The 25,497-nt window shown below is 35.7% G+C and overlaps 3 protein-coding genes, 1 non-coding gene and 2 pseudogenes across 4 annotated transcripts; 2 read left to right on the forward strand and 4 right to left on the reverse strand.

Annotated features, from left to right (window-relative positions):
• Window positions 1-618: 618 nt before the first annotated feature.
• On the reverse strand, window positions 619-11,139 carry LOC114733096 (receptor-like protein 43; annotated as a pseudogene).
• LOC114733049 (uncharacterized) lies at window positions 11,100-14,256 on the forward strand. The gene is made up of 5 exons (XM_028920459.1): window positions 11,100-11,456; window positions 12,280-12,357; window positions 12,613-12,712; window positions 13,138-13,280; window positions 13,757-14,256. Exons 1-5 carry the CDS (start codon window positions 11,157-11,159, stop codon window positions 13,964-13,966), a joined length of 831 nt encoding a protein of 276 aa, XP_028776292.1. The 5' UTR covers window positions 11,100-11,156; the 3' UTR covers window positions 13,967-14,256.
• Window positions 14,257-14,348: 92 nt separating this feature from the next.
• TRNAG-UCC (transfer RNA glycine (anticodon UCC)) lies at window positions 14,349-14,420 on the reverse strand. Its single transcript has one exon. It is a non-coding gene; the product is annotated as a tRNA-Gly (tRNA).
• A 467-nt stretch (window positions 14,421-14,887) lies between these two features.
• On the reverse strand, window positions 14,888-17,824 carry LOC114733048 (RNA polymerase sigma factor sigD, chloroplastic). Its single transcript, XM_028920458.1, has 5 exons — window positions 17,247-17,824; window positions 16,660-16,884; window positions 16,447-16,587; window positions 15,465-15,665; window positions 14,888-15,348 (listed from the first exon to the last, which is right to left on the reverse strand). Exons 1-5 carry the CDS (start codon window positions 17,727-17,729, stop codon window positions 15,070-15,072), a joined length of 1,329 nt encoding a protein of 442 aa, XP_028776291.1. The 5' UTR covers window positions 17,730-17,824; the 3' UTR covers window positions 14,888-15,069.
• Window positions 17,825-18,613: 789 nt separating this feature from the next.
• Window positions 18,614-19,192, forward strand: LOC114733097 (heavy metal-associated isoprenylated plant protein 21-like). The gene is made up of 3 exons (XM_028920501.1): window positions 18,614-18,649; window positions 18,735-18,810; window positions 18,891-19,192. The coding sequence occupies exons 1-3, from the start codon at window positions 18,614-18,616 to the stop codon at window positions 19,190-19,192; spliced, it is 414 nt and encodes a 137-aa protein (XP_028776334.1).
• A 1,263-nt stretch (window positions 19,193-20,455) lies between these two features.
• LOC114733051 (50S ribosomal protein L1, chloroplastic-like) lies at window positions 20,456-24,481 on the reverse strand (annotated as a pseudogene).
• Between the last annotated feature and the right edge of the window lie 1,016 nt (window positions 24,482-25,497).

The following is a 25,497-nucleotide window of genomic DNA, read 5'->3' on the forward strand; positions in this document are numbered from 1 at the left end:
TTCAAGGGAAGGAAAAAACAGAGCAAGTATAAATTAAACATCCAAGCAATTTTTTTTGGGACCAAGAGAGAATGTTTCCAAACATAAAAGAATGTTTCCATTAAGCAGAAAAGGGAGAGTTCCAAAACATAGATACAAGTACCTTCAGTCTTAATTATAAGATTTTGTTTGTAAACTATACATGAGGCCTTATAATTAGGACCGGAGGTGGCATTACACGAAAGTCATAAGCTAAGAGGCAAAGACATGAGAAAAAGACATTTAGGAATCAACAAAATTAACCAATACTTCCCCTTTGGCCTATATCCCCAAGTCATAAACCAGAGTCGGCTTCCACCCATCCCTTGATGAAATTAACACAAGAGGTTGCTCCGTCATAACCATACATGTGGCTTCCTCCTTCAATACTTTCAAGTATTACACACATGCTTGCGGCATTTTTGGATCAAGTCAAGAGAATTTCTTTCCCCTTGAAGATTTCAAATTACAGTGACAAGCCAGTCATTTAAAATTAAAATATTACATAAGATGCATAAACAATAGAAATGTAAATACCAAACCTACTGGCTCCTGTCAGTTATGAGACTTGATCTCGCGCCCATGATGGAGTCTTATTTTCTACTTCAACACAAGAAATCTAATAATAACATCTTCCACAAAATGAAAGTAAACATCACTCCAAGATCTCTTCATTCTTAATATGAGAAAAGGCACCAAAATCCCAGCTGCAAATCCCACACCAAGACTCAAGTAAAACCACTTATCAATCAGCCCATTATCATCACCATCAGCTGTTTCACCATTACTTGCTTCATTATCAGAACCAGCAGAACCAGAACCAGAACCAGGAACGTCATTATTATGTAGGCACTTCACAGGAAGGGGACAACCATAAAGACCAGGGTTTCCAACAAATGAAGATGCTTTAAAAGTTGTTATGTGAACCCTGTAAGGGATAAGACTGAAAGGTTGTTGTAGGATAAGTTCAAGTAGCCCAAAAATGATAAGGAAGGCAAGCTTTGAGGAATGGTGCCAGTAAGTAGGTTACTTGAGAGATCAAGTGATAATAAATTATGCAAATTAGATATGCTTTCGAGAATACTGTCAGTTATATCGTTTCTTGACAAGTTCAAGCGCTCTAGGGCTGACAGCTTTGTAATTTCTTGGGGAAGTCTTCCACACAAGTTGTTTCCAGATAGGTCTATGCTGATGACTAGTGGAAGAGTCTTGGTGTAAGTTACTGATTGGCCTTTTGTATTCACAATCAACCTATCATGATATATCACATCTCGATATATTACATTGAAAAACTTTCATTCATTTTCTCTTGAGCCATTGCCTTAAGATCACCAAAATTGGCTGGAATGGTACCACCCAAGTCATTCTCTACAAGGTCTAGGACTAGCAATGAACTTAGTTTGGAGAGATCAGAAGGTATTTGTTCAAAGAATAAATTGGACCTTAACTTAAAAATCCTAAGTTTTGAAAATCCATGCCCAATCCAAGTAGGAATTTCGCCAGAAAGTTTATTATTTCCAAGATCCATGGTTACCAAATTGGATAATTTGATGAAAGATGATGGCAATTTACCTGAGAGTTAGTTGTCACTTAGATGTAATACTTGAAGTGTCTGCAATTGACCTAAGGAATTTGGAATAGCTCCAGAAAAATTGTTGCTGCTAAGGTCTAGTGCATGCAAGTGAGAACAATTTGCAAAGTTTGAAGGGATCCTTCTAATGAAGTTGTTGCCGGAAAGATCAATGGTGAAAAGAGGATTACGCCTCTCTCCTATAGACTGTGGTATTTGTCCAAAAAATTGATTTTGAGAAAGAGATAAGAGAGTCAAGTTAGCCATTCCTATCCAAAATCAATTTGGTAGAGTCAGAAATGCTAGCATTTGAGAGGTCTAAAACGTTTATATGTTTTTGTGATTGGAGCCAAGATGCATGAACTCATTCTAAGTACTTCAATTTGGAATGGTGGCATCCAATTGGAGCCGATGTTCACAATAAATAAATTGGAGGATAAGTCTAAGTATGTCAGATTGATCATCTTTGCAAAATGAATTCCAAATATTACGCCTCCCAATTGATTAGGAGAAACATCCAACCCTGGTAGAGTAAAAAGTTGTCATAAACTTTCTAGAAGAGTTCCATTGAGTTTATTCTTTCCAAGTTGCAAGATATTAAGATTCTGTATTGATCCTAAAGAAGTTGGGCTAAAGTCAAGTCCAATCATATTTTCCAGTTGACCTAACCAATATGGAATTTTACCACCCCATTGATGGTACCTCAAGACCAAATATTGCAGATTATGTAGAGGTTTCTTAGAAGGACAAGTTTGTGTTCCTTCAAGAATTTCAGGTAGATTTCCTGTCATATTATTCCTTGACAAAGAAAACCAATTCAAATTGCAAAGTTCTCCAATAAGCTTGGAATACCACCCTCAATAGCATTAGAATCAAGATAAAGTCTAGTGAGAGAAGTTATGTCTCCCAAAGACAAAGAAGTTTCCTGTAGAGCTTCTTTTCTCTTAAATTAATAACTTGTATCTTTTCCCATCTTTTTCTAAAGAGTTCAGAACAGTTCGCTGTAAGATCATAATTCTGACTTAAATCCAATGACAATAAATTTGGCATTTCACCTAGACCAAGTGGTATTCTTCCATATAACCCACTTCTACTCATATCAATATGTTGCAGTTGCAGGCTAGTTTTATTCACAAGCCAATCGGGTATTTCTGAATGGAAGTTGTTAAAGCTAAGATCTATCACACCAAGCGAAGAAAAATCTAAAGAGACAAGAGGTGGAATATAACCAGGCAGGTTGCAACTCAATAAATGCACTTCAACTATAGAAGGAAATTGATTCAAAGGACCAACCCAATCTTTCACCAAGGAGAAGTTAACCCCATTCAAAGCAAGATGTTCTAAAGAGATAAGACCACTTGTCCATTGAAAGTTGTCAACATATAATTTAACAGGCTAAAAAACAACAAGGTCATCATATAACTTTTCAGCGGCCCTGAGATCAAGAACTTGCAAACGAGATAGGTTGCCTAAATGTGGAGGAATGAAGCCACCAAAACCAGCAGTTGACAAGTTCAAATATTGCAAATTTTCAAGTGATCCCAAGAATTGAGGAATTGGTATGCCATTGAAAGCGTTAAAACTCAAGTCTAAATGCCTTAGTGATGGCTTGAGCTTCATTAAAGATGGTCTTATCTCACCATTTAAGTCCCAGTATCCATACCTGCTCAACTGATGTGGATCCCAATACGGTTTGGAGATCAACTGTAATAACTGCTCCTGTGCTGTTGTCACACTCTATTCCATGCCATTCACAACAGTTGTCTCCCCTCCACATTGCCATGAGATTTGAAGTCCATGAGAGCTTCTCGATCAGAGGCCAGGCAATAAATCAAGTGGCCCCCATTACTACTCCCAATGAAACTAAGATGGAAAAGCACACAAAGTGTAATAATAACTCAGTCACTGGTAATTTTGCCATTGATGTTTCTTTCTCTCTCTCTCAAGCAAGTTTTGGTTGCAGGCAAAAGCTACACATCTCAGTATCGAATATGTAGCTACATACGCAGCATGCAATATCGCTCCTTTCCGCGCGTGACAGTGTAAATAAGATGAGTTTTTTTTAACATGTTGAATGGTCCAGAAATGAACTTAACTTCTTTTCTTTTCTCTTTTGGGACCAACCAGAAACGAAGAACTTTCATTGAGAAGAAATGAGAACATGCAGAAACGTATACTGGTTTGTATGTAGTAAGCATCTTTCAGTCTTTTGCCCCATGTAAAGGGTCATTGATATGGTCAAACCTGCTAATACCTTTAGAACTTAGAACCTAGAGTAGTCATCCAGTCACGTATGTGTGTTTCTACTTTGACTTTGATGAGAAAGTTCCAACTTCCAATGTCCTGTTTTCTTCTCGCGTTAGAAATATTGTTTTTATACCCATTCACATTGCTTTCTTTCTTTCTTTCTTTCTTTTTGCCGTCCACAAGTAGCTTAGCTTAATTATGTTTTAAGAACTTAGTGGCCAAAGCTTAAACACTTAAAATTCCAAGATCAATACATTTCTTTTCTTTTTTTGGGAAAAGAAACTTACAAGTCAGGTCACTTAAATTTGATTTGCCGGTTCCTATTTATTATTGCTAAAAAGGTTGCTCATCTAACCCAACCCAATAAATAATAGAAAGCAATATGTAGCGTCCCTTCGTTAGCATGTAAGAATTATTACCATTTCATTAATTTTTTAAACCCACCCCATACCTTTTCCCAGATCAATTAGAGAATGGGAAAAACAAACCTAAGAATTTTCTTTTATTATTATTTATTATTACAACAGGAAGGCCTCAAACCAGCAGGCCACTTCTAGACTCTCATTTCCGTCCTCATTCAACAGTAAACGCGACTCATCAGTGAGAGCCGCTATGGATGAAAGCCTCTAACTGCAGAGTTCATCTCTCTTCTTTTTCTCTCTCATTTATCTCTCACAATCTCATCCACAAATAGATTACTATTCAAATTTAATATTTTACAAAACTATTATTACAATATTATATAAAGTGGAGAAAAAAGGTGGACAATCTTTTTTTTTTTTTTTAAATACAAGCACGTATGTCACAAAGGGCAACTTCAGCCAGAAGACTAATCAGAAACAATCATTTTTGAAAATATTAAATTTGAACCATTCTTTTTCTTTTTCTTTTTAATGAAATGGTAGAGATGAGATTTTGAGAGGAAAATGGTAAATGATAGAGATGATTTCTGGGAAATCTTAATCCCAGGAAGCTTGGCTAGGTAGTCTGCAACTTTGTTCCCACTCTACGGCACATGCTGGATGAGAGTCCAGTTTTGGGCCATCAAAGCCTTGGCTTCACGGACCAGCCGGTCTGCTACCTCATGAGAGCTTTCGTTGTCGCCATGCAGAAGTTGCACTACTTCCATTGCATCAATCTAACAATCAACATATTTGAGCATGTATGATAATACTCTTCCAATTTTTAATATAAGACCTATTTAACTAATTTGATTACATTAAGAAATTTAAGTAAGTTAGTTAATTATAAAAAATATGACACAGTTTTTCCTAAAACACCATAATCATCTTTCTTAATACTTTCTTCCTTTTTCTACTTAATTATGGTTGAGGGAATATCCATAAGGTATTTATAAAAAAATTGATAAATATGATAAATGAGTATTATATTTAGGATCAAAACTAACTCAACAATTAGGTTCTATATTAAAGACCGGAAGAATATATGGATAAATATTACTACCTCCGGTACTACATAAGATTTAGTTTGTAGGGTAATTTTATACAAACTAGATTTTATATTTAAGACCATAAGTAATATGTAAGTTTATTTATATGTATTATTTTTAAAAAAATATTTTTTTTTCCAAATTGATATCTACCTTACTAAGTTTGTTAACCTCCTTAACCCTATTAATTAATAATACTTCCGGTTCTTAATGCAGAAGTTAGACAATTAATTTGGGAATATTAAAAAATTATTTAAGATGGTTATGTATAACAAATTTGCATTGATCTTTTTAAATTATTATTTTTAATTATGTGCATTAAAATTATTTCTTGATGAAAATCCTTACAATCAATAGAGATATTTTAATTTAAAAAAATCATAAATTTTAAAAAAAATGATGGAGTTCTTATATTTAAGATCAAATCTAACTTTTTAATTAGCTTTTATATTAAATACTAGAGATAGTACTTGACTACTAGCTTCCAATGCTTCTAAGGTTTTCCCCCTCCTTTTCTTTATTGGAAAAATGTAGAATAACTATTTAAACAAGTATATGAATTTTCTTTTCTTTGTTTCTTTCCCCCGAATTGTGGGATAACTACAAAAACCACTGAGATTTATTACATGCATGTCGAAATCCTTAGCTTGACGTCGAACATCATTCTATTTAATTTATTATGAAATTAAATATAAAATTCTATTTATTAGAAGTTGTTCCCATAAACATGTCGCTTCCTACTTCTTCAAGTATTACATACAGGCATGCAGCATTTATTGATCTTGTCAAGAGAATTTCTTTCCCTTTGAATATTTCAAATGGAAGTAAGTAATAAGTCACTTATATAACTAATAGGGATACTAGCTAGGTGTAAAACAAATTAATATTTTAAATAACACATATTATACTATGAAACATGTCAGAAGTACAGGAACACAGGAGCAAGTACATAAGAGACATAAGCTAGAAATGCAAATAACGAACTCATCGGCTACGGTCAGTGACTCAAGTAAAACCACTTATCAATCAGCCCATCGTCTGTTTCATCATTACTCGCTCCATTATCAGAACCAGGAACGTCATTGTAATGTAGGCACTGCACAAGAAGGGGACAGCCATAAAGACCAGGGTTCCCAACAAATGAAGATGCTTCAAAAGTTGTTATATGACCCCTGTAAGGAATAACGCCTGAAAGGTTGTTGTAGGATAAATTCACGTAGCCCAAAAATGATAAGGAAGGCAAGCTTTGAGGAATGGTGCCAATAAGCTGGTTGCTCGAGAGATCAAGTGATAATAGCTTATGCATATTGGATATGCCCTCTGGAATACTTCCAGTTATATGGTTTCTTGACAAGTTCAAATTCCTTAGGCCAAATAGCTTTGTAATTTCCTGAGGAAATCTTCCAGACAAATTGTTCCCAGAAAGGTCTATGCTGGTGACTAGTGAAAGAGTCTTGGTGTAAACTAGTGATTGGCCTTTTGTATTCATAACCAACCTATCATGATAAATCACATCTTGATATGCTGCATGCTTGAAATTTTCATTCATTTTCTCTTGAGCCATTGCTTTAAGATCACCAAGGTTGGCTGGAATGTTGCCACTCAAGTCATTTTCCGCAAGGTCTAGGACTCGCAAAGAACTTAGTTTTGAGAGATCAGAAGGTATTTGTCCAAAGAATGAATTGGACCTTAACTTAAGAACCTGAAGATGTGAAAATGCATGCCCAATCCAAGTAGGTATCTCACCAGACAGTCCATTATTTGCAAGATCCATAGTTATCAAATTGGATAAATCGATGAGAGATGATGGCACCCTCCCTGAGAGATGGTTATCACTTAGGTGCAATATTTGAAGACCTTGCAATTGACCTAAGGAATTTGGAATAGCACCAGAAAGTTTATTGCTGCTAAGATCTAGCACGTGCAGGAAAGAACAGCTAGCAATGCTTGAAGGGATCCTTCCGGTGAAGTTGTTGCTTGAAAGATCAATGCTATGAAGAGAACACATCTCTTCTAGGAACTCCGGTATTTGTCCAATAAAGTTATTATGAGAAGGAGATAATAACCGCAAATTAGGCATGGCATTCCAAAACCATTTTGGTATATAATCTGAAATGCTAGCATTTGAGAGGTCTAAAAAGTTCTCCTCTTTTTGTGATTGGAGCCAAGTTGGAAATGAAGGTCCCAAAACACATGAAGTCATCACAAGCCCTACAACTTGGAATGGAGGCATCCCACCAGAGTTGTTGAAATTCACAGTGAATGAATTGGAGGATAAGTATAAGAATTTCAAGTTGGACATATTCGAAAAATGAATTTCGGAGATTATGCCATCCAACTGATTGAAAGAAATATCAAGAGATGATAGGGTAGAAGGTTGCCCTAAACCTTCTGGAAGGGTCCCGCTAAGTTCATTATTTGCAAGTTCTAGCATAGAAAGACTTAACAATGACCTAAAGAAGTAGGGATAGGACCTTTGAATGAATTATGGCTAAGGTCAAGTTTAACTAGATTTTCAAGTTGACCTAGCCAATATGGGATTTCACCACCTAGTTTATTGTAGCTCAAATCCAAATATTACATAGTAGAGAGAGGATTCCTAGAAGGACAACTTTTTGCTTCTTGAAGAATTTTAGGTAGGCTTCCTGTCATGTTATTTCTTGATGCAGAAAATTCAATCAAGTTACAAAGTTCTCCAACAGAGCTTCGAATACTACCTTCAATAGCATTATAGTCAAGTCGAAGAAGCATGAGAGAAGTCATGTTTCCCAAAGTTGAAGGCAGCTCTCCATATAACTTATTTTCTTTTAATTTAAGAATTTTTACTTTTTCCCATCCTTTTCTGAAGAGTTGAGAGCAACTTGCTGTAAGATTGGTGTTGCCATCTAAATTCAACGACAATAAATTCGGCATCTGACCTATACCAAGTGGTATTCTTCCATATAGGCTACTTTTGCTCATATCAATATGCTGCAAGCTGCTTATATTTGGAAGCCAATCAGGTATCTCTGAATGGAATTTATTATGGCTAAGATCCATGACGGCAAGTGAAGTAAAATTAAGAGTTGCAGGAGATAGAGTATAAGCAGACAGGTTACAACTCGATAGATGGAATTCAACTATAGAAGGCAGTTGATTCAATGCCCCAACCCAATCTTTCACCAAGGAGAGATTAACCCCATTCATAGCAAGATGTTCTAAAGAGATGAGATCGGTTATCCATTGAAAATTATCAACATGTAATTCGAAAGACTGAAAAACAACAAGTTCATCATATAAAATTTCAGCGGCCTTGAGATCAAGAACCTGCAAACGAGATAGGTTTCCTAAATGTGGAGGAATGAGGCCACCAAAACCAGCATTTGACAAGTTCAAATACTGCAAATTTTCCAGTGATCCCACGAACTGAGGAATTGGTATGCCATTGAAATGTTAAAACTCAAGTCTAAATGCCTTAGTGATGAATTGAGCTTCATCAGAGATGGTCTTATCTCACCACTCAGGTTCCAGTATCCATACCTGCTCTTCTGATGTGGATCCAAATATGGGTTGTGGAGATCAATTGTAATAACTGCTCCTGTATTGTTGTCACACTCTATTCCATGCCATTCACAACAATTGCTTCCCCTCCATGAAGATAACACGTTCCCACCATGATCTCGAAACCCAGATTTGAAGTCCATGAGAGCTTCTCGATCCGAAGCTAGGCAATTAATCAAGTGCCCGCCATTACTGCTCCAACAGAAACTAAGATTAAAAAGCACACAAAGTGTAATAATAACTCAGTCACTGGTAATTTTCCCATTGATGTATCTCTCTCTCTCTCTCTCTCAAGCAAGTTTTGGTTGCAGGCAAAAGCTACAAATCGCAGTATCGAATATATAGATGCATACACAGCATACAGTATCCTTCTTTTCCACGCGTAACACAGTAAATAAGTTGAGTTGTTTTAACATGTTGAATGGTCCAGAAACGAACTTTAACTTCTTTTCTTTTCTCTTTTGGGACCAACCAGAAACGAAGAACTCTCATTGAGAAGAAAAGAGAACATGCGGCAACGTACTGGTTTGTATACAGTAAACATCTTTTAGTCTATTGCCCCATGTCAAGAGTCACTGATATAGTCAGCTCTGCCAGTGCCTTCAGAATTTAGAGCCATGCTAAGAGTCATTCGGATGCTAATTTTTTCATCCAAGAAGATAGTTGAGTCATGTGTCTATGTTTTTACTTTGACTTTGATAAGAAAGTTCCAATGTCCTGCTTTCTTCTTGCGTTAGAAATATTACCTCCGATCTTTAATATAAGACTTCATTTGATTTTTATTTTGGTCCTAATTATAAAATTCCAATCCGCTTTGTTTCTTATATTTATGTATTTTTTCCCATAGTGGTCCTTCTAATTATAGTAGTTCTAATCAATATATTTTATTAATAAAGATATTTTAGAAAAGACAGCACATATTTATTACAAATAACTAACTTAACTTATTTTCTTAATCTCCTCAAATTACTCAACTAGCTCTTATAATTAGGACCGAAGGTAGTCTTATTTTAGGAAAATTAATGTTTTACTCCTATAATTACAAGTCAATATATTTCAGGAAAAAAATTACAAGTCAAGTCACTTAAGTTCGAGTTGTACTTGCAATCCTTAAGAAAAAATTTATTATTGCTAAAAAGGTGTTTAAGTGTGTTTACCTACCTAAGTAACGACAGAAAAGAATATATGAAGGGTCTCTTCATTAGCATGCAAGAATTATTATCATTTCATTCATTTTCAAACCCATACCTTTTCTACCAAATAAGAAGGGCTTAAAACCTAAGAATTTTCTACGATCGCGGATGAGTATATTTTATTCTTTATTCGATGCATTTTCTTTTCTTTAAGAATAATACTTAATAAGTCACGAAAGTACAATTTAATAATAATTAGATTACAAAAAGTTAAAAAAATGGGTTGTTAATATTTATTTAATTAGATTGTCATAAATATGATGATCTTAACAATAAATTACTTTTTTTTTAATAAGTACAGATATTCTTCTTATTCAAAGCATTATCGAACACTAGATGCGAGAACCTCTCCTATTAAAAATTTAAATATTAATTCATTATGTCATAAGGAACTAATTTTTTTTTGGGCTAAACCCAACTCCAATTGGTATTTTAATAATAAATTACAGAAAATGATTTATGAGACTGATTATAGCGCGGTTTGTCACTAACTCATCGGCGCCTTTTTTTTGGCACAACGGTGGGCCCAATTCAAGAGTCCTAACAGCAACAAATATCACACAATTATAGTATTTGAGTTGCTGTTAGGACTCTTGAATTATTCAAAATATGTAACAAATTTATTCAAAAAACAATTATTCAAAGAAAATGTAATAATAAAAAAAACTAGTTCCTCGTAACGTGACATGACGAACTAAGATTTAAACTTCTGTTTAGAATGGTATTTACATTTAATATCTGATACTATTTTTAACATGTTTATTTCCAATAAGAGGATAGATAAAGCTAAGCTTGTAAGACATGCGGATGTAGCCAATAAATACAGCGCGGAAGACTAAAATATCATGTCCAGATGATATTTTTAGCTAATCCTACGGCTCATATTCACCACATGCCGTATTGCGACAAACATGTGGGCACACATGTGACGTTACATGTCACGTGTATGTGATGGGATTGCGGATCTCTTTGTCTAAGTTTCTTTTTCCCCACCACGCTCCTTACACGCGCGTACCTCCGCGCGCCTGCGTTCCCGCCATGTGGCGACGATAAAACAGGACAATGATTGGCTGACATACTCTTGCGGAGAGCTGGAACTCCCACTTCGTCTCCTTCATCATCTTCCTAGTCTTCTTCCATGGCTTCCTTTGCCTTAATCTCTCCCTCACCACGCTCGCTTCCTCTTCCCGTTCACAGTCCCTTGCAATTTCGGCGTCCAATTTCGATTTTACGTGCTTCGCTGAGCGCTCCTTCGCCATCGTCCCCTGAATCAAAAGCACAATCTCCAGTTGTTTCTGCGGCTACTTCTTCTTCTTCATCGTCGACGCCTTTCGTTGAATCAAAGTCTCCGGAACCGAGCTTGAAATACGCAGTCGCAAATCCCAATGGAAGCCCCTTTATTCGGCTTCTTCGATCTTCCGAGTCTTCCATTGAAAGGGTAATTTGATTGAGTTTTTACTTTTGCTCTATTATTAGTTATTGCTGAAGCCTCATGCTGCTTCACACTTCTTTCTGGTCTGGGTATTGGTTTTTTTGAAGTTCTTAACCCATGGGTGAGTAACTGAATATTAAAGGCACAAATAAAGTCTACTTAATCATAATCTTCTGAATTTAGGAAGAGCGCGAGTTTATCGCCAAAAGTAACAACTTTGATGGGTATCCTTTTTTATAGATATCAGAATCACATGACGAAATGATTGTTCAACGAGTTTATTGTTTGTAATACTAAGCTTACACTCTCAGTATCTTTTCTGGGGATCATAAGTAAGCTTTATCAGACTTTTAGTTCCCTAAAGACCAGAACTTTGCTGTCAGAACCATCTGCATGAACCAGTGAAGCCTTCCTAGGATTTTTTTTTTTTTTTCCTTTTCCCTTTGTGGGTTAAGCATTCTGTCTCCGGGTTTGATTTGCAGCTGACGAGCTTGACTATAATAGACGCTGTTATAAATTATGTATCTTTGTTTGACTTTAAAAGAAGACATAGCAGAGAGTGAGTTTTTGAATAACTAAGCAATGTCATTGTAAGTGTGTAGAATCTTGTGAACTGTTTGAAATGATTGAATAAAAATAAGCATCGTTATTGTTGGTTTGGCATGATCAAAATATTCATGCTTCTGTGCTATTTTCTTCGTCAGTGTTCTAGTTCAAAAGGGGATTTTTTTTTTTTTTTTAAAAGGCTTCGCACATCATTATGAAGAGCTAAATGGTTACAATTTCATATCTGAAAAGAAGATTTTTGGTTTTCTTCTTTGTTGAGCAGATTATTTTCGACTTCCGTTTCTTGGCACTCTTTGCCATCGCAGGCTCCTTGGCTGGTTCGTTATTGTGCTTTCTAAATGTAAGTCTCTAAACACCCTCTATTTCTTAAATTTTGTTGAAAAGTTATTAATGTTTCATGGACGAAGACTAGAAGAGTGAAGCTATTTATTTTAATTCCTGTCATTTGATATAGATTCTCTCCATTGAGAATCCAAACTTCCTTCGATTGTTTTTGTAAAATATATGTGAAACAATAGTTAGTTTCTTGTTAATAGAGTTGAGTTCGTATCATTAAGTTGGCTAGATATAATCTGACTGCCCTTGGTCGTTTTAGGGCTGTACATATATTGTTGATGCATACAAAGTATATTGGTCGAGCTGTGTTAAAGGGATTCACACTGGACAAATGGTCTTGCGACTGGTTGAAGCAATTGGTAATGTATCATCCATACTCCAGATAAAATCTCTTGTTTTGTCAATACTTTTTCTTCAGCTGTTTACACTCTGCTCAAATCAGAAATGGCTTAACTAAAATAGTTCAAAGAATTGGAAAAAAAGGAATTATTATATGGTTCTTTCACACGAGGAAGTTTTGAATTTTTATTCCCTGTAAATGTTCTCAACTTTTTCCATCCAAAGCATCTTCCCTGTAATTTATACATGTTGCTTATGAAGAAGACTCGTGCAAGTAACATGTTAGTATTTATCCTTTTTCATGGGAAAACTCAATCTTTACTTTTATTTTGGAACCCAAGTACTGATAAATATATGTCTACTACCTCTATTTTGGAACCCAATGACACAATCTCCTATTTATTCTATTATTTCCTTATAGAATGCATGAATCTCACTGCTGCAGATGTCTATCTTGCTGGGACTGTTATGTTGATATTTGGCATGGGCTTATATGGATTATTTATAAGCAATGTACCTCCTAATGCTCCACCCTCTTCTGATCGTGCCCTTACAGGATCTTCTTTGTTTGGAATGTTTGCCTTAAAGGTAATCTTAACTGCATCAGTCTGAATGTCAAGTATTGCTCTCTCTTCATAATATATAAGCATTTAGTTGCACCATCCACCACACTGAAGTTTAACTTCATATTTTGCATGTGTTATACTGTAATCCCATTTTGGTTTCTTCAAAGACGGAGGAAATCTTGGATTGGTCCCTAACAGATTTTCATTCTCATTTTCATTCCCTCACATTTCAAAATCCATCCAATCTAGTCCCTTCTTTAGCGAGTCCGTAATTAAGTATGTGGGGACACTCTTTCCCATCTCATGTCATCTTTAAAAGCGGATCAAAATTAGAGTTTGATCAACGGAGAGAAGGCACCATAGTGGGAGTAAAAATTTGTCAGGGACCAACTTGAGAATTGTCTTACTGGTTCTTCTCAAGTACAATTCCATTTTCCTTCACATCCATGGTGACCTCATATTATGTTTAGCCCCTCACTTTGATCCTGCCTTTTTCAGGAGAGGCCTAAATGGATGAAAATCAGCTCACTTGACGAATTGAAGACAAAGGTGGGGCACGTTATTGTGATGATTCTTCTGGTGAAGATGTTTGAGAGGAGCAAGATGGTAAAAATACACACGGGAACGGATCTGCTAAGTTATTCAGTCTGTATTTTCCTATCATCTGCTTCTTTGTATATCCTCCATAACTTGCATAGGGAAGAATAGGATGTCAGACAAATATAGTAAATATTGTAGTTGTATAATATTTGGCTTATACGGGCAACTGCAAGTATCTAGAACGATGATCAACTATCAATATGACATCGTGTAATTGAGAGATGTGGCTTCTCTGTAGCTCTCACTACTTCTGTTGGTTTATTTTGGTAAGTTTGTTAGGTTGTACGTTTTGGTATTTTTTGAGTTTCTTTTTTATTTTTTAAAGCTTTGGTTATTAGTGGGTGTAATTGATTTTCTTGGTGATCAATAAAATGGACTTGTCATTTGGCCCAAAAAAATTTAAAGTAAACGCCTCATTTTAAGACGTTATCAAGCAGGGAAAGGGAAGCGAAATTGTATTGACTACAAAAGTTTTATGACAAAAATAGACTGCGTTTGCCGGGAGTCGAACCCGGGTCTATTGCTTGGAAGGCAATTATCCTAACCGTTGGACTACAAACGCGTTGTTGGGGATTTCTTTACTATGTAAGTATAAGTGGCTACCGAGGTCCGCAAAGGCACAAACCCCGCAATCCAACGACGGGGCGGTTTTCCCACATCGGGTCACATTTTCCCCCCACATATCTTTCCATGTTTCATATTTTACGATCCCTGAAAGTCAAAAATAAAAAATTATCATTCCTTTATAATTGATTTATTGGTTTATATCGAACTCATAACAAAAAAGGTTGAAGTCTAAGCGTGATGTGAAATATAGATCTGTGAAAATACTAGCATTTTTAATCTAGTTTACTTATTCATTGTTGTGTTATTCCCAATAAAAGGAACTGTGGTATATAGTCTCGGGATTATTCTGAAGGTGTACATTATAACTTTTTTTTTTTATTATGTACTTGATATAAATCAGTAAATCAATTATGAGCTGGTATTGGAGGAAACTACTAAATCTAAGCACCAAAACAATTTTAAAAAAAAATTATATGAGAATTGATGAATTATATTATACCAAACCTCTCCAATAATGTTGCCATACACCAAGAATTTTTTATTGAACAGCCTTATTAATTGTGCTATTAAGCTATGGACGTTGGCTTCTTAATCATTCAACCATATTCACCTCATTTTCCTGGCATTCTTAACAAATGTTATTACTATTCAGCAAAGTATTTAAAACTGTTGATAATAGGAGAATGTTCCAATTTTGACAACGCAACGCCATGAATCTGTCTGACTCTCTCCCTTGATAACTTCAGCATCCTTCCTATCTCCTCAAAAGAAAGAGGAGTCTGACCAGTGAGTCCATAGTATAATCTCACTATCTCTGCCTCCCTCTTGTTCACTGTCTCTAGAAGCTTCTCCACTCCTTGCTTCACCAGCTTCCTCTCAAACATCTTCTCTGGAACCAGTTCATCTGGCCCAGCCATAATCGCCTGCATTATTTCCATCACACCATCATCAATATTATGGTAAGATGATGATCATCTGAACTATGGTGAAAACTGATGCAAATTGTTCATATAACATATGAATGAAGCTGAAGAAGAACCTGAAGTGTCATGTGCCCTTGATCAGTCACCGTGCTGTCCAGTGAAATCGGGGCTCTGCTATTTTCAGAAACAAGTCTAACAGTGGAAGCTTTTACATCAAGCATCTCAGCTGTTTCTTCATAAGTAGGCGATCTTCTCAGTCTAATGCTTAAAGCATTGTTGGCCTCTGCAACTTTTGCAATCATCTCATACTTGCTCCCCTATAAAGTACATACTAACGAGGCATTGACAATTACCAACTTAAGAAGTTGCTTAAGTTTAATATTGCAATTTCTTCTCTATTAGCAATTGGTGAAATAGATCAATTGGTATGAGGAATGAAATGAAATGGAAAGAGAATAGAGAGTTATTCTGTAAACAAGAAATGTTCTTGTTGTTCTGAAATAAAATAACTGATGGGTGAAAGATATCATTCATGTGAATCATACAAGTTCAATTATGCTGCTACCTGGCTGATTTTCTGTTCTCTAGTGTGGGGCAACCAACAAGAGTTCTAAGACTTCAGAAGCTTCTGCTGAAGTGATGCTTCATGAAAACAGTTGAAAAATTTCTTCTACATGCAGCCGATTGTTTGGAAAATATTTATTAGAAAAAAACAGTTCTCATGGTGAAAAGGACCGAAAGAAAGATCTAGAGAGTGAAATCTTTGATGACTGAGTAGTCTTTAATTGTAACTCAATACAAATGTTTAAACAGAATAAATAGATGTCTCAGAACTTCAAATAGCATGCAGGCCTAACATGCTTCCAAAAGAACAACGAAAAAACAGAGGCATTTCCCTAGAAAGTAATAACCATACTAGTTCAGGGGAAAAGGTCATTTATTACAATAATAAATAATGTTGAGTGAAGTGAAAATAACTTAGGTAGACAAGTCAACCAGATTTTGAGTTTTGACATACCTGTCTCCATATTTGGTGTTCCAATTACTTTTTCTAGATGGGATCTTTTTAAAAGATTCTCAATTGAAATAGGGCCTTACCGGTAATCTGACTAATCTGGACTTTCTGGCCACAGCTTTAATGATAGCTTGTTTGATCCACCAGTAAACATAAGTGGACAATTTAAATCCTCTATCAGGATCAAATCTTTGTGCCCCTTTAAGAAGCCCAATGGTGCCTTCCTGGGAAAATGATATAAAACTGCGTGAGCAATGGATAAGAATGAGAGGTTAAGAGTAAAATATATAGGAAACCTGCATGAGATCTTGAAGGCTTAATCCTTTGCCTTGGTAGTCAGCAGCAATGGAGGCAACTAGTCCTTGGTAGGCGCGAGCTATTCTTTCTCTTGACTCTCTTGTATTACACAACACCTTGTCCAGATTCCTCTCCCTCAAACCTAGAGGCTTCTTTCTTGAGATAGAAAGATTCTCTTCGGATTCTGTGGTTCTTAGCATAGCATTTTCAATCCTTGTTCCCTCCTAGTAATAGGCACCAAAGCATTGTATTCTTATCAGCAATCAGTTAAGTTTAGCTAGAGAATTTGTACTATATTTGAAAAATTCTTAGCTACACTTGATCTATAAGAGATAGGTGGCCTGAATTAATCATGTTGGTGAACCTAAAAGTGGGTCCCAATAAAAAGTGTCTCATGTTGATTCGGCTAAAATGATAAGTATCATATGGACATAAAGAACAGTTAGATAATTTGAACTCAAAACAAACAGAAGGAAGACATATAGATTGCAAAGCAAATTCTAACTCAAACAATTATCTTAAGTAACAAGTGTTATTATGAGCAATCTTCGACCTGCAAGAAATCATATATAAACAATCTCTTTACCTTGAGACACAAACAAAGCTCTGCCTCCTCTTTTGAACTCAAACACCAAGATTTTACAGAGTCAACCAAAATCCTCTGCTCCGGGAAGTTCCTCTTATACTCTTCTCCATCCAAAGATCCCAACCCTTTTCTCCTTTTCCTCCTTCTCTTCCTTCTCACTTCAATTCCCACACTCCCATCACTAACCCCTTCATTATCATCTTCCCCAGGATGACCAACTTTACCAGTTCCAGAAGCTACGGACACAGCACCATTGGCTGCCTCCATGCCAGCAGCTCCGGCCAAAGCAATCGCCTCTGCTGCTTCCGCAATGGGCAGTGAATCACCAGAAACCAAATTCCCGCCAATTTTGGAGGAAGACGAGGAAGTTGGTAAAGAGGGTTGCAAAGAATGGTGAGTCTTGGATGAAAGAAGTGAAGACAGAGAAATGGTGGGGAGAGTTGGGCTGGGGCTTGGGGATGAGCATATGCTAGCTATAGCCATAAAAGAATGGAATGGGTGAGCAAAAACACTTGCAGGTTTTGTTCAGAACGAAGACATTTCATTTTCGCCGCTTACTGTGAAGATTTTTTTTCTTTGTTAAAAATATAAATAATGTGAGAACCCAGAAGAACACCATACATTTTGGGCAGATAGAGTAGGAAAGGATAGAAGTGGGAGTAGATTACTCTTTGTGTGGACGTGATTGAAGTCATTTGGCATTTTGTATGACAATTAATTTTGAGACCATATTGGTATTTTCTGTTACCACAATCTACATGCATTTAACTGTCGATAATTTTTGAAGTGATAATATATTAATACTCAAATTAAACAAAAAGAAAACAATATTCTAAAAAAGTGCAATTTGGTTATTGAGAAATTTTAGCCATCACGGATTCACGAGGATATATCATTTAATAGGATTTGACCTAAATAATTATTCATTCCACTTAATGAAAAAAGTTTCAAAAAGAGCAATGAATTAGCAAACATGACCAATTACGATATGTATAGGGATATGAGAATATGAATGCAATAAAAATTATGGATATGGTACCAATAATAAATAGTATTAATCAATACATATTTTTTTAATAAGAAATTAGTACTTAAAAATGGGGATTTTCTCAAATATTACAAGCCTATACCTTAGCTTAGTGATAATTCTATGAGGCACCATAAAATTTCGACAAGTGGTAAGCCATATTAAGAATGATTGGGGCTCTGCTTTAATATAGAAGATTACGCAGAAGATTTGAAGGGAGGATTGAGTTAGAATCCTATATAAATGTCCCATTTCCCCCTAAGACCCTCCAGCAAAACTCAAAGTTCAAACCAAAACCATACCTTACAATAACTTATTCCTTGTCTCAAACATATTCGCCATGTTTTCTTCAGAAGGATTTGGCTCTACTTACATGGTTAGATCCTAGCTTCGCACCACTTCTTGCCCTTATTATGTTATGGTTTACTCCCTAATCTAATCTTTACTTTCATCTTCTTCAGACTTGTGGCTTGAAAGTGGACACTAGGTGTAAGGGATGGGATAGAACTATGGGCAAAATATTGAAAAAAATCAAAGGTGCGAACTTGTTTTAAAAATGAAAAAAGGTCTGTTTTTTTATCCTTTTTTCTGATATTATATTGTGATTGTGATCGTAGGGGTGAGTTATGATTTGGATGCAGAAGAAGGGATGATATATATATCGGGGAAAGTGGATCCACAGAAGATATTAAGGAAGATAACCAAACATGGGAAACATGCAGAACTGTGTTGGATGAAAACAGGGGATGAAAGGGCACATGTCCCTTATGGAGGGATAATGCCTTTGCCTTCTTTGCCTTATGGGACGCCATTGCCATATCATGGAGGACACCACCATGCTTACAACCGCCATTTTCAGCCTCCCCCTCTTCCTCATTTCATGCCACAGCCTTTACGTTTTCCTCCACACTACTATTAAATTAGATTTGTGGACTCTGCTTTGCACAGAATCACAATGTCTTATGAATGATATGGTGTTTTTAATATTACAAGAAGCCATGTTATTCGTAAGGACTATGTGCAAAACAAGGGAGCCATGTCTGGTTTAGTTTGATAATGGATAGATTATGTGAAGATTAAGGTCTCAGTTAGGGTTTAATATGTAGGATGCTGCTAATGTGGCATAGGATCGGCAATCTTGTGCATATTTGTGATACAATGATTGCTTGGAATATGGGTTATGTTTTATAAAACCCATAATTCTGATCATTAGATTGTCTTTTTTTATTTCTTTCTCTGGGAGAGGGAAGGAAACTATCCCTTTTTTCCCTACTGTGGTTCTGGTTACTGTTTAAATATTATGCCAAGTCTTGTTGCTTGAACTTTGTTACTGCAACTAGGTTATTTGATTACTGTTTCCAATCAATTATGGTTGGTGAATAACTGTACCCTTTATTTTTGGCAAACGCATTGAGGCACGACCAGATTTGATTGTTTTTCCAGATCAGACAAAGAATATCAATTACAAACACATTTACACTCGAAAGAATCCTTTTTACCTTTTTTTTTTTAAAAAAAAAAAAGATATCCTTTGCAATAATAGCTACTCCCCTCCTGATTATAGGGTAGACAAAAATGAGAAATTTTTCACATGGATGATTAACTGCATTTATAAGATATAATATATCTTAAATAGAGTTAAAATTTGAAAGTTATTAAATTTTAAAAGATAGCTAATAGATCACTCGAAAAAAAGGATAGCTAATAGAGTCTAAGTTTTATAAGTAACTTGTAAATATAACTAGAAGTATACTTTTGAGAATGTGTTCTGTATGTATACGTGGTAAGCAGTAGACCGGCGGGGTAAAAAAACCTTTGCAATTCTCCTACCCTTTATTTCCATCCATTTCTATCATTTATATATTTTGACCGTTAAATAATTTTCTAATAGTTGAGATTGAGATTTAATATCCTATATAAAATTTAAAAAATATATAAAAAATATTTTAATAAAAAGTATAACTTGGATTAAATTTTTAATAATTTAAATTTATTTTTACATATTTTATATTATAAGATATTAAAGTTCCGCTGTTTAAAATTAATATAATGGTGAAAGTGAGGCAGAGAGAAGTGGAGAGGCAGGCCACAATGGAGGTTAAGGTGATAACGTGCAGAACCAAAATAGCAGGTGCAGCTCAAGTATATCAGAGCTACGTAACAGACAGAAAATCAACAATTAAAAAAAAAAAACAAATACATATAATAAAATTAATGTCGTCTTATTACAACAGCAGTACAAGTCTACCCTTAGCCATTGTCAAAGCCTACGTAGTGTGCAATGTCCCTTACTTTTGGAGCAGGCTATAACCAGAGATAAAACCGCCAGAACATTTCCCTGTTCATCCCTATATGCAAGCAACTTCACTACCATCTTTGAGGTAAGCCAGAAGCTAAGTAATGAATCAAAACAAGCATTTACAGTGGTGTACTGTGTTCTTCACAGATTTGAGGGAAGCCTATAATCCAACATCTCCCTGATATTTAATCTGATAGAAGGCCCCATTGCTGAGCATATGTGTGCGCTTTTCCAGTACACTCCTTTCGCACCTGATGGTTTGTTTGCCTCTACTGATTTCTGAAAGCATGACAGTTAAAGGAACTGAGTTTCTGAGTGAGATGGAATAAAAGAGTCAAATGAGGAGAGGAACATACTACGGCAGCAACCAAGTTTATGAGAAGATCCTCCTCAGAGAAATCAGCTTTTCCAAAAGGTAGGTGGACAATTCCAGTTTTATCTGCCCTGTATTCTACCTTGCCTTGCTTGAATTCTGATATAGCCTGCATAGAAGGAAATTAACGGAATTTCAGTCAGCAAAGTGAAGTGCCTTTGCAAAATAAAAGGACCTTTTGTTTTGTCAGAAGCGTAACAATTTCAAAGACATTAAAACCAAGAAGAAAATAGAATATTTTAATCTTAGAATCCAGCAATCGTGTAATTATTTTGCAAGAAAATGATTACCCAAAAACAGTACTTGGAAATTTAGATTCAATCCGAACAAGTATACACCTCTCATACCATGAACTAGAAAGAAACAAGTTGATAGTGCACCTGAGGGATGTTGGCAGTCACAGTGCCAGCTTTGGGATTTGGCATCAGTCCCCTTGGACCCAGAATTTTCCCTAGGCTTGCAACCTGATACAATCAATAACATCAGTTAGGAGAATTTCCATCATAAATAGCAACGTTAATGAAATCTTAAACGCATTTATACTTGTGGATGGACAAGTGATAAAACCAAAGCATGCAAAGAACTCATCATAGTAAAGTCCATAAGCAAGAACCCCCCCCCCCCATATCTTGAAGCACGATTAACATCATTAAAATCTAATACGAAGTACAAACAGTGCAACATGGTAAAATCTCTTTAATGTGCAAAGCAAAAACTCATTGGGTGCATCTCATATCGTGCCATCAAAGTGTGCATTACGTCCATAAGAGATAAGTACCCAATAAAATGAATTTTACACAAGCATATATCAGGATGCATTAATGACACATATATAAGAAGGTACAGTATTGAGCAGTACAATATTCACCAAGCATATGAATGGTTATTTTCAATTTACATTGCAGGACCGGATTAACTGTATTGACCGATTCTAAAGATCACTCCTAGAGACTGAAAATCATGTCAGTTTATAGGTTCTGCATACAAACACAGAAAATTTAGACACTCATTAGAACCAGACAATCAGAGCTACACCTTAGGCATCATGTCTGGAGAAGCAATTAATTTATCAAAGTCCATGAATCCTCCTTTTATCTGCTCTATCAGGTCCTCTCCACCCACCAAATCAGCTCCGGCATTTTTGGCTTCATCAAACTTCTCACCTATGGAATGTTTGAATTAAGAGTCAGAGCACCACTAATTGATGATTGAAATACTGGTAGCAATTAGCAGACCTATTAATAAATTCTCAGCCAGGTGCCCAATTCACCCTAAGAATCAAAGGCAACCATCCCATGATTCTCATTCATGAATTTTAACCCAATAATTGAATGTCTCCATTTACTTCGTCAAACCTTTTAAAGCATATTCCATGTCCTTTAGCAATGTTTATTCATAAACGTTGTATTTTAGGAATTGCAATTAAAATGTTAGAGAGAGAGAGATATCACTTAGATGCAAGGGGACAAATCATTCAAAAGTTTCTTGCTCACAAAAAACTTTTACAGAAAGATAAATGAAAACGAGGGTCTTCAATCCCTGCCATCAAAAGAAGCCCTGTTCCATACAAGTTACATATGAGACACCAGAAATAAAAATGGTTTAAACCAGACTTGGCAGACCTGCCCATGATATACATATATCAACTGGGCGCATTATCCTGTCTCCACGTTTTGATGCATATTACAAAATGTTTCAAACAAGCCAAGGTTTAATACCTTTTCAGACATAAAAATTATTGTTTGATAAAAGAATTTAATAAGCGAAGAAGAAAGAGACTGAAGCTTGTTGGAGGACCGGATATCCTCAAAACAGACAGACCAAAAGCGCCAATAGGTAAATACAAGCAAGAAATAGATCGGACCATAATGCCTTCCTTGGACTATTACCACAAGGAAATGTAAATCGATCTCGACACCCCTGACAATCCCATGTCAGTGGATTTAACAGACAAAAATGTAATCAACATGTAAAACTCAAACGGCAAACAATTTATTGTATTTAGGATGTCAATGAAACAGATTAAGATCAGCCACTCCTGGGGCTGCATATTTTGTTGAGCACAAACTATTCGCAGCTTAATTCATTCCAAAAGAAATTAGGAAATGACAGGAACCTCCTAAAATTTTGCATCTAGTACATTATCAAAATCACATGACCCATCACCCACATAGAAGCAACTGTTGACTTTATTTCAAGCATATAGATAGCCAATTCATGCATGTACCTTGAGTAAGAACAGCCACTTTAACAGTCTTTCCGGTTCCCTTAGGCAGACTTACCTGTTATGGAGTAGATGAAGGTAACACATTTTTGTATTTATTGCAAATCATGAATCTAGCCTCCAATGTACTACTATATGGCAAAAAGATAAAATCTCACCGTTGCTCTAACTGTTGATCATTATACTTAGGGTCAATGTTGAGGCGGAAATGAGCTTCCACTGTTTCGTTAAATTTCGTATTCGCTGTTGATTTAACTAAAGATATTGCTGTCTTTAAGTCATACTCCTTTTTATTCTCCCTCAACTTTTGAATTTCCAAGAACCTCTTGGATCTCGTCTGGTAAGGGATAAGAACAACAATTAACCTTAAGATAAAACAAGGGGGAAAACAAGTACGCAAAATAAATTACCAAAAAGATTACTTCAATCTCCTTAAAAAAAAAAAAAAAATCTTTCTATGAAAATTTAGACTGTCACTACAAGTAAGGAACTCATGTAGCACATAAACCAGGCACGAGCACAATAACCATACTATTGGATTTGAGCCCTAGCTTAGCAATATTGTGAGTGTTACGCAGATGCTACTCTCAAATATCGATCTCCTTTAGAGACCTTCAGAACGTACACATTCAATTCCTCAATTAACTAACATGCAAGCGAAAGTGATCCACATGAGTGTTCATTCACCTAAAACTTATCCACACAATTGTCTTCAAACATCTATTATGTACACTGAGAAACCATAGTATAGAGGTTGACTATAAGATATATAAAAGGAAAATAGGAAAATACACGAGGTGTACAACAAATTCACTGTATAAGGGCAATGAAATTCCACGGAGCTAATTGAAACCTAACCAATTAAGTCAACTCATTCACAAACATCAAGCCAGACAATGATTCACACTTACCCTATCCCTCTTGAGAGGCAATGCAGCCTTCCCCTTCTTAGGCTTGGGTGACAGCAGTGTTTACCGGTGACCCATCACCACCATCCACACCCTCGTCTCCAGGCTTCTCGGCAACCTCAACCTCGGCCTCGGCAGCCAAAGCAGCCACAACTATACGATAATTCCTTGACCTAGCTTCCTTCTGCGAATTCACATCGACAAATTTACCAAAGTTCCTTGCTTTCGACTTTAAAACCAAAGGACAGAAAGAGAAAGTCCGAAAAAGAGGGTTGGGATTAAAGCAACGAAGCGATGGAGTGAGGTCTTGAGGGTGGACGGAGGAGGCAGCATGCGTTAGTATGAAGGATGAAGGTGCGGTGCAAGTAGCCATGGCCGAAGGAAGGAACAGTGAGTTTCAGGAGGCAGAGATTGTTGGTATGTGCAGGCTATCCATATAATGGAGAAGATAAGGAGCCTTATCGTCTAGCGAAAACCCATTTGGCTTCTGCAAAACAAAAATAAATAGTTAAATACAATCCAGAAAGCTTCCCGTGGAAAAATTTGTACGCTTATTTATGAACATCGTTTTATTTAAAATTCTAAATTAATTCTAACTTCATGATTTAAAACTTTATCAAAAAACAAAATGGTAAAAGAAAATTATCTATATAGAATTAATAAATTCCATTGTTTGACATTTGACCATCTAAAAAGGCCGTGAACTTAATTCATAATTTCCTATTACTTTATCTTTCGCAATGACAACAATAAAATTGAAATATATTTGTTAAAACAGTTTTCACAAACGGTCAATTATACAAGTATATTGCATTATTTAGAGTAAAATGCTGGAGTGGCCTCAAAATAATTGTTCCAGAATGTGGAAATGGAAGTAATTGGAAATGCATGCCTGTATTTCGGGACCGCATTCCGTGCTCATCAGCTTGATGAGCACGGCGTGCTCATCACTCAAAACGCCAGCGTTTTGAGTGCTGAGCAGTTCAGGACCTTAGTTTTTTTTTTTTGTTTTTTTTTCTCCTTGTTCATCATAAAAAAAAATATGGTTTTTAATATGAAACCTTGTTTGAATTTATCTTGATCCTAAATATAAGATTATAATCCTTTATCTCTCATATTTATCTAGTTTTTCTTAAAACAGTCATTGTAATAATGGTAGTTTTAACCAGTACATTTGATTAGTAATGACATTTTAAAAAAGATAACATCTATTTATTACAAATAACTAACTTAACTATTTTTTTTAATCTATTTAAATTAGTCAGTTAATTCTTATATTAAGTACCAGAAGTAGTATATATTAAAATTATTTTTGGATTAAGTTTCATCGAATACTCTAAAATAATTTTTCATGTGTATTCAGTAAAAATATGGATGCATCTAAAAAATATTTTTAAAGCATTGGATGAATCACAAAATA

This window comes from Neltuma alba, unplaced genomic scaffold (genome assembly GCF_004799145.2).
Source record: "Neltuma alba isolate B1F8T4 unplaced genomic scaffold, ASM479914v2 tig00012964_pilon, whole genome shotgun sequence".
Classification (NCBI taxonomy): domain Eukaryota; kingdom Viridiplantae; phylum Streptophyta; class Magnoliopsida; order Fabales; family Fabaceae; genus Neltuma; species Neltuma alba.

Excerpts from the sequence above, each read along its gene's own strand:
- LOC114733048 (XM_028920458.1), bottom strand. The coding sequence starts at position 17,729 with ATGGCTATAGCTAGCATATGCTCATCCCCAAGCCCCAGCCCAACTCTC. Across the intron at positions 16,885-17,246 it reads AGCTTTGTTTGTGTCTCAAG|GAGGGAACAAGGATTGAAAA; the intron begins GTAAAGAGATTG and ends GCCTATTACTAG. Across the intron at positions 16,588-16,659 it reads GCCTTCAAGATCTCATGCAG|GAAGGCACCATTGGGCTTCT; the intron begins GTTTCCTATATA and ends TCATTTTCCCAG.
- LOC114733097 (XM_028920501.1), top strand. The coding sequence starts at position 18,614 with ATGTTTTCTTCAGAAGGATTTGGCTCTACTTACATG. Across the intron at positions 18,650-18,734 it reads GATTTGGCTCTACTTACATG|ACTTGTGGCTTGAAAGTGGA; the intron begins GTTAGATCCTAG and ends CATCTTCTTCAG. Across the intron at positions 18,811-18,890 it reads AATATTGAAAAAAATCAAAG|GGGTGAGTTATGATTTGGAT; the intron begins GTGCGAACTTGT and ends TTGTGATCGTAG.
- LOC114733049 (XM_028920459.1), top strand. The coding sequence starts at position 11,157 with ATGGCTTCCTTTGCCTTAATCTCTCCCTCACCACGCTCGCTTCCTCTT. Across the intron at positions 12,358-12,612 it reads CGTTATTGTGCTTTCTAAAT|GGCTGTACATATATTGTTGA; the intron begins GTAAGTCTCTAA and ends TGGTCGTTTTAG. Across the intron at positions 12,713-13,137 it reads GCGACTGGTTGAAGCAATTG|ATGTCTATCTTGCTGGGACT; the intron begins GTAATGTATCAT and ends TCACTGCTGCAG.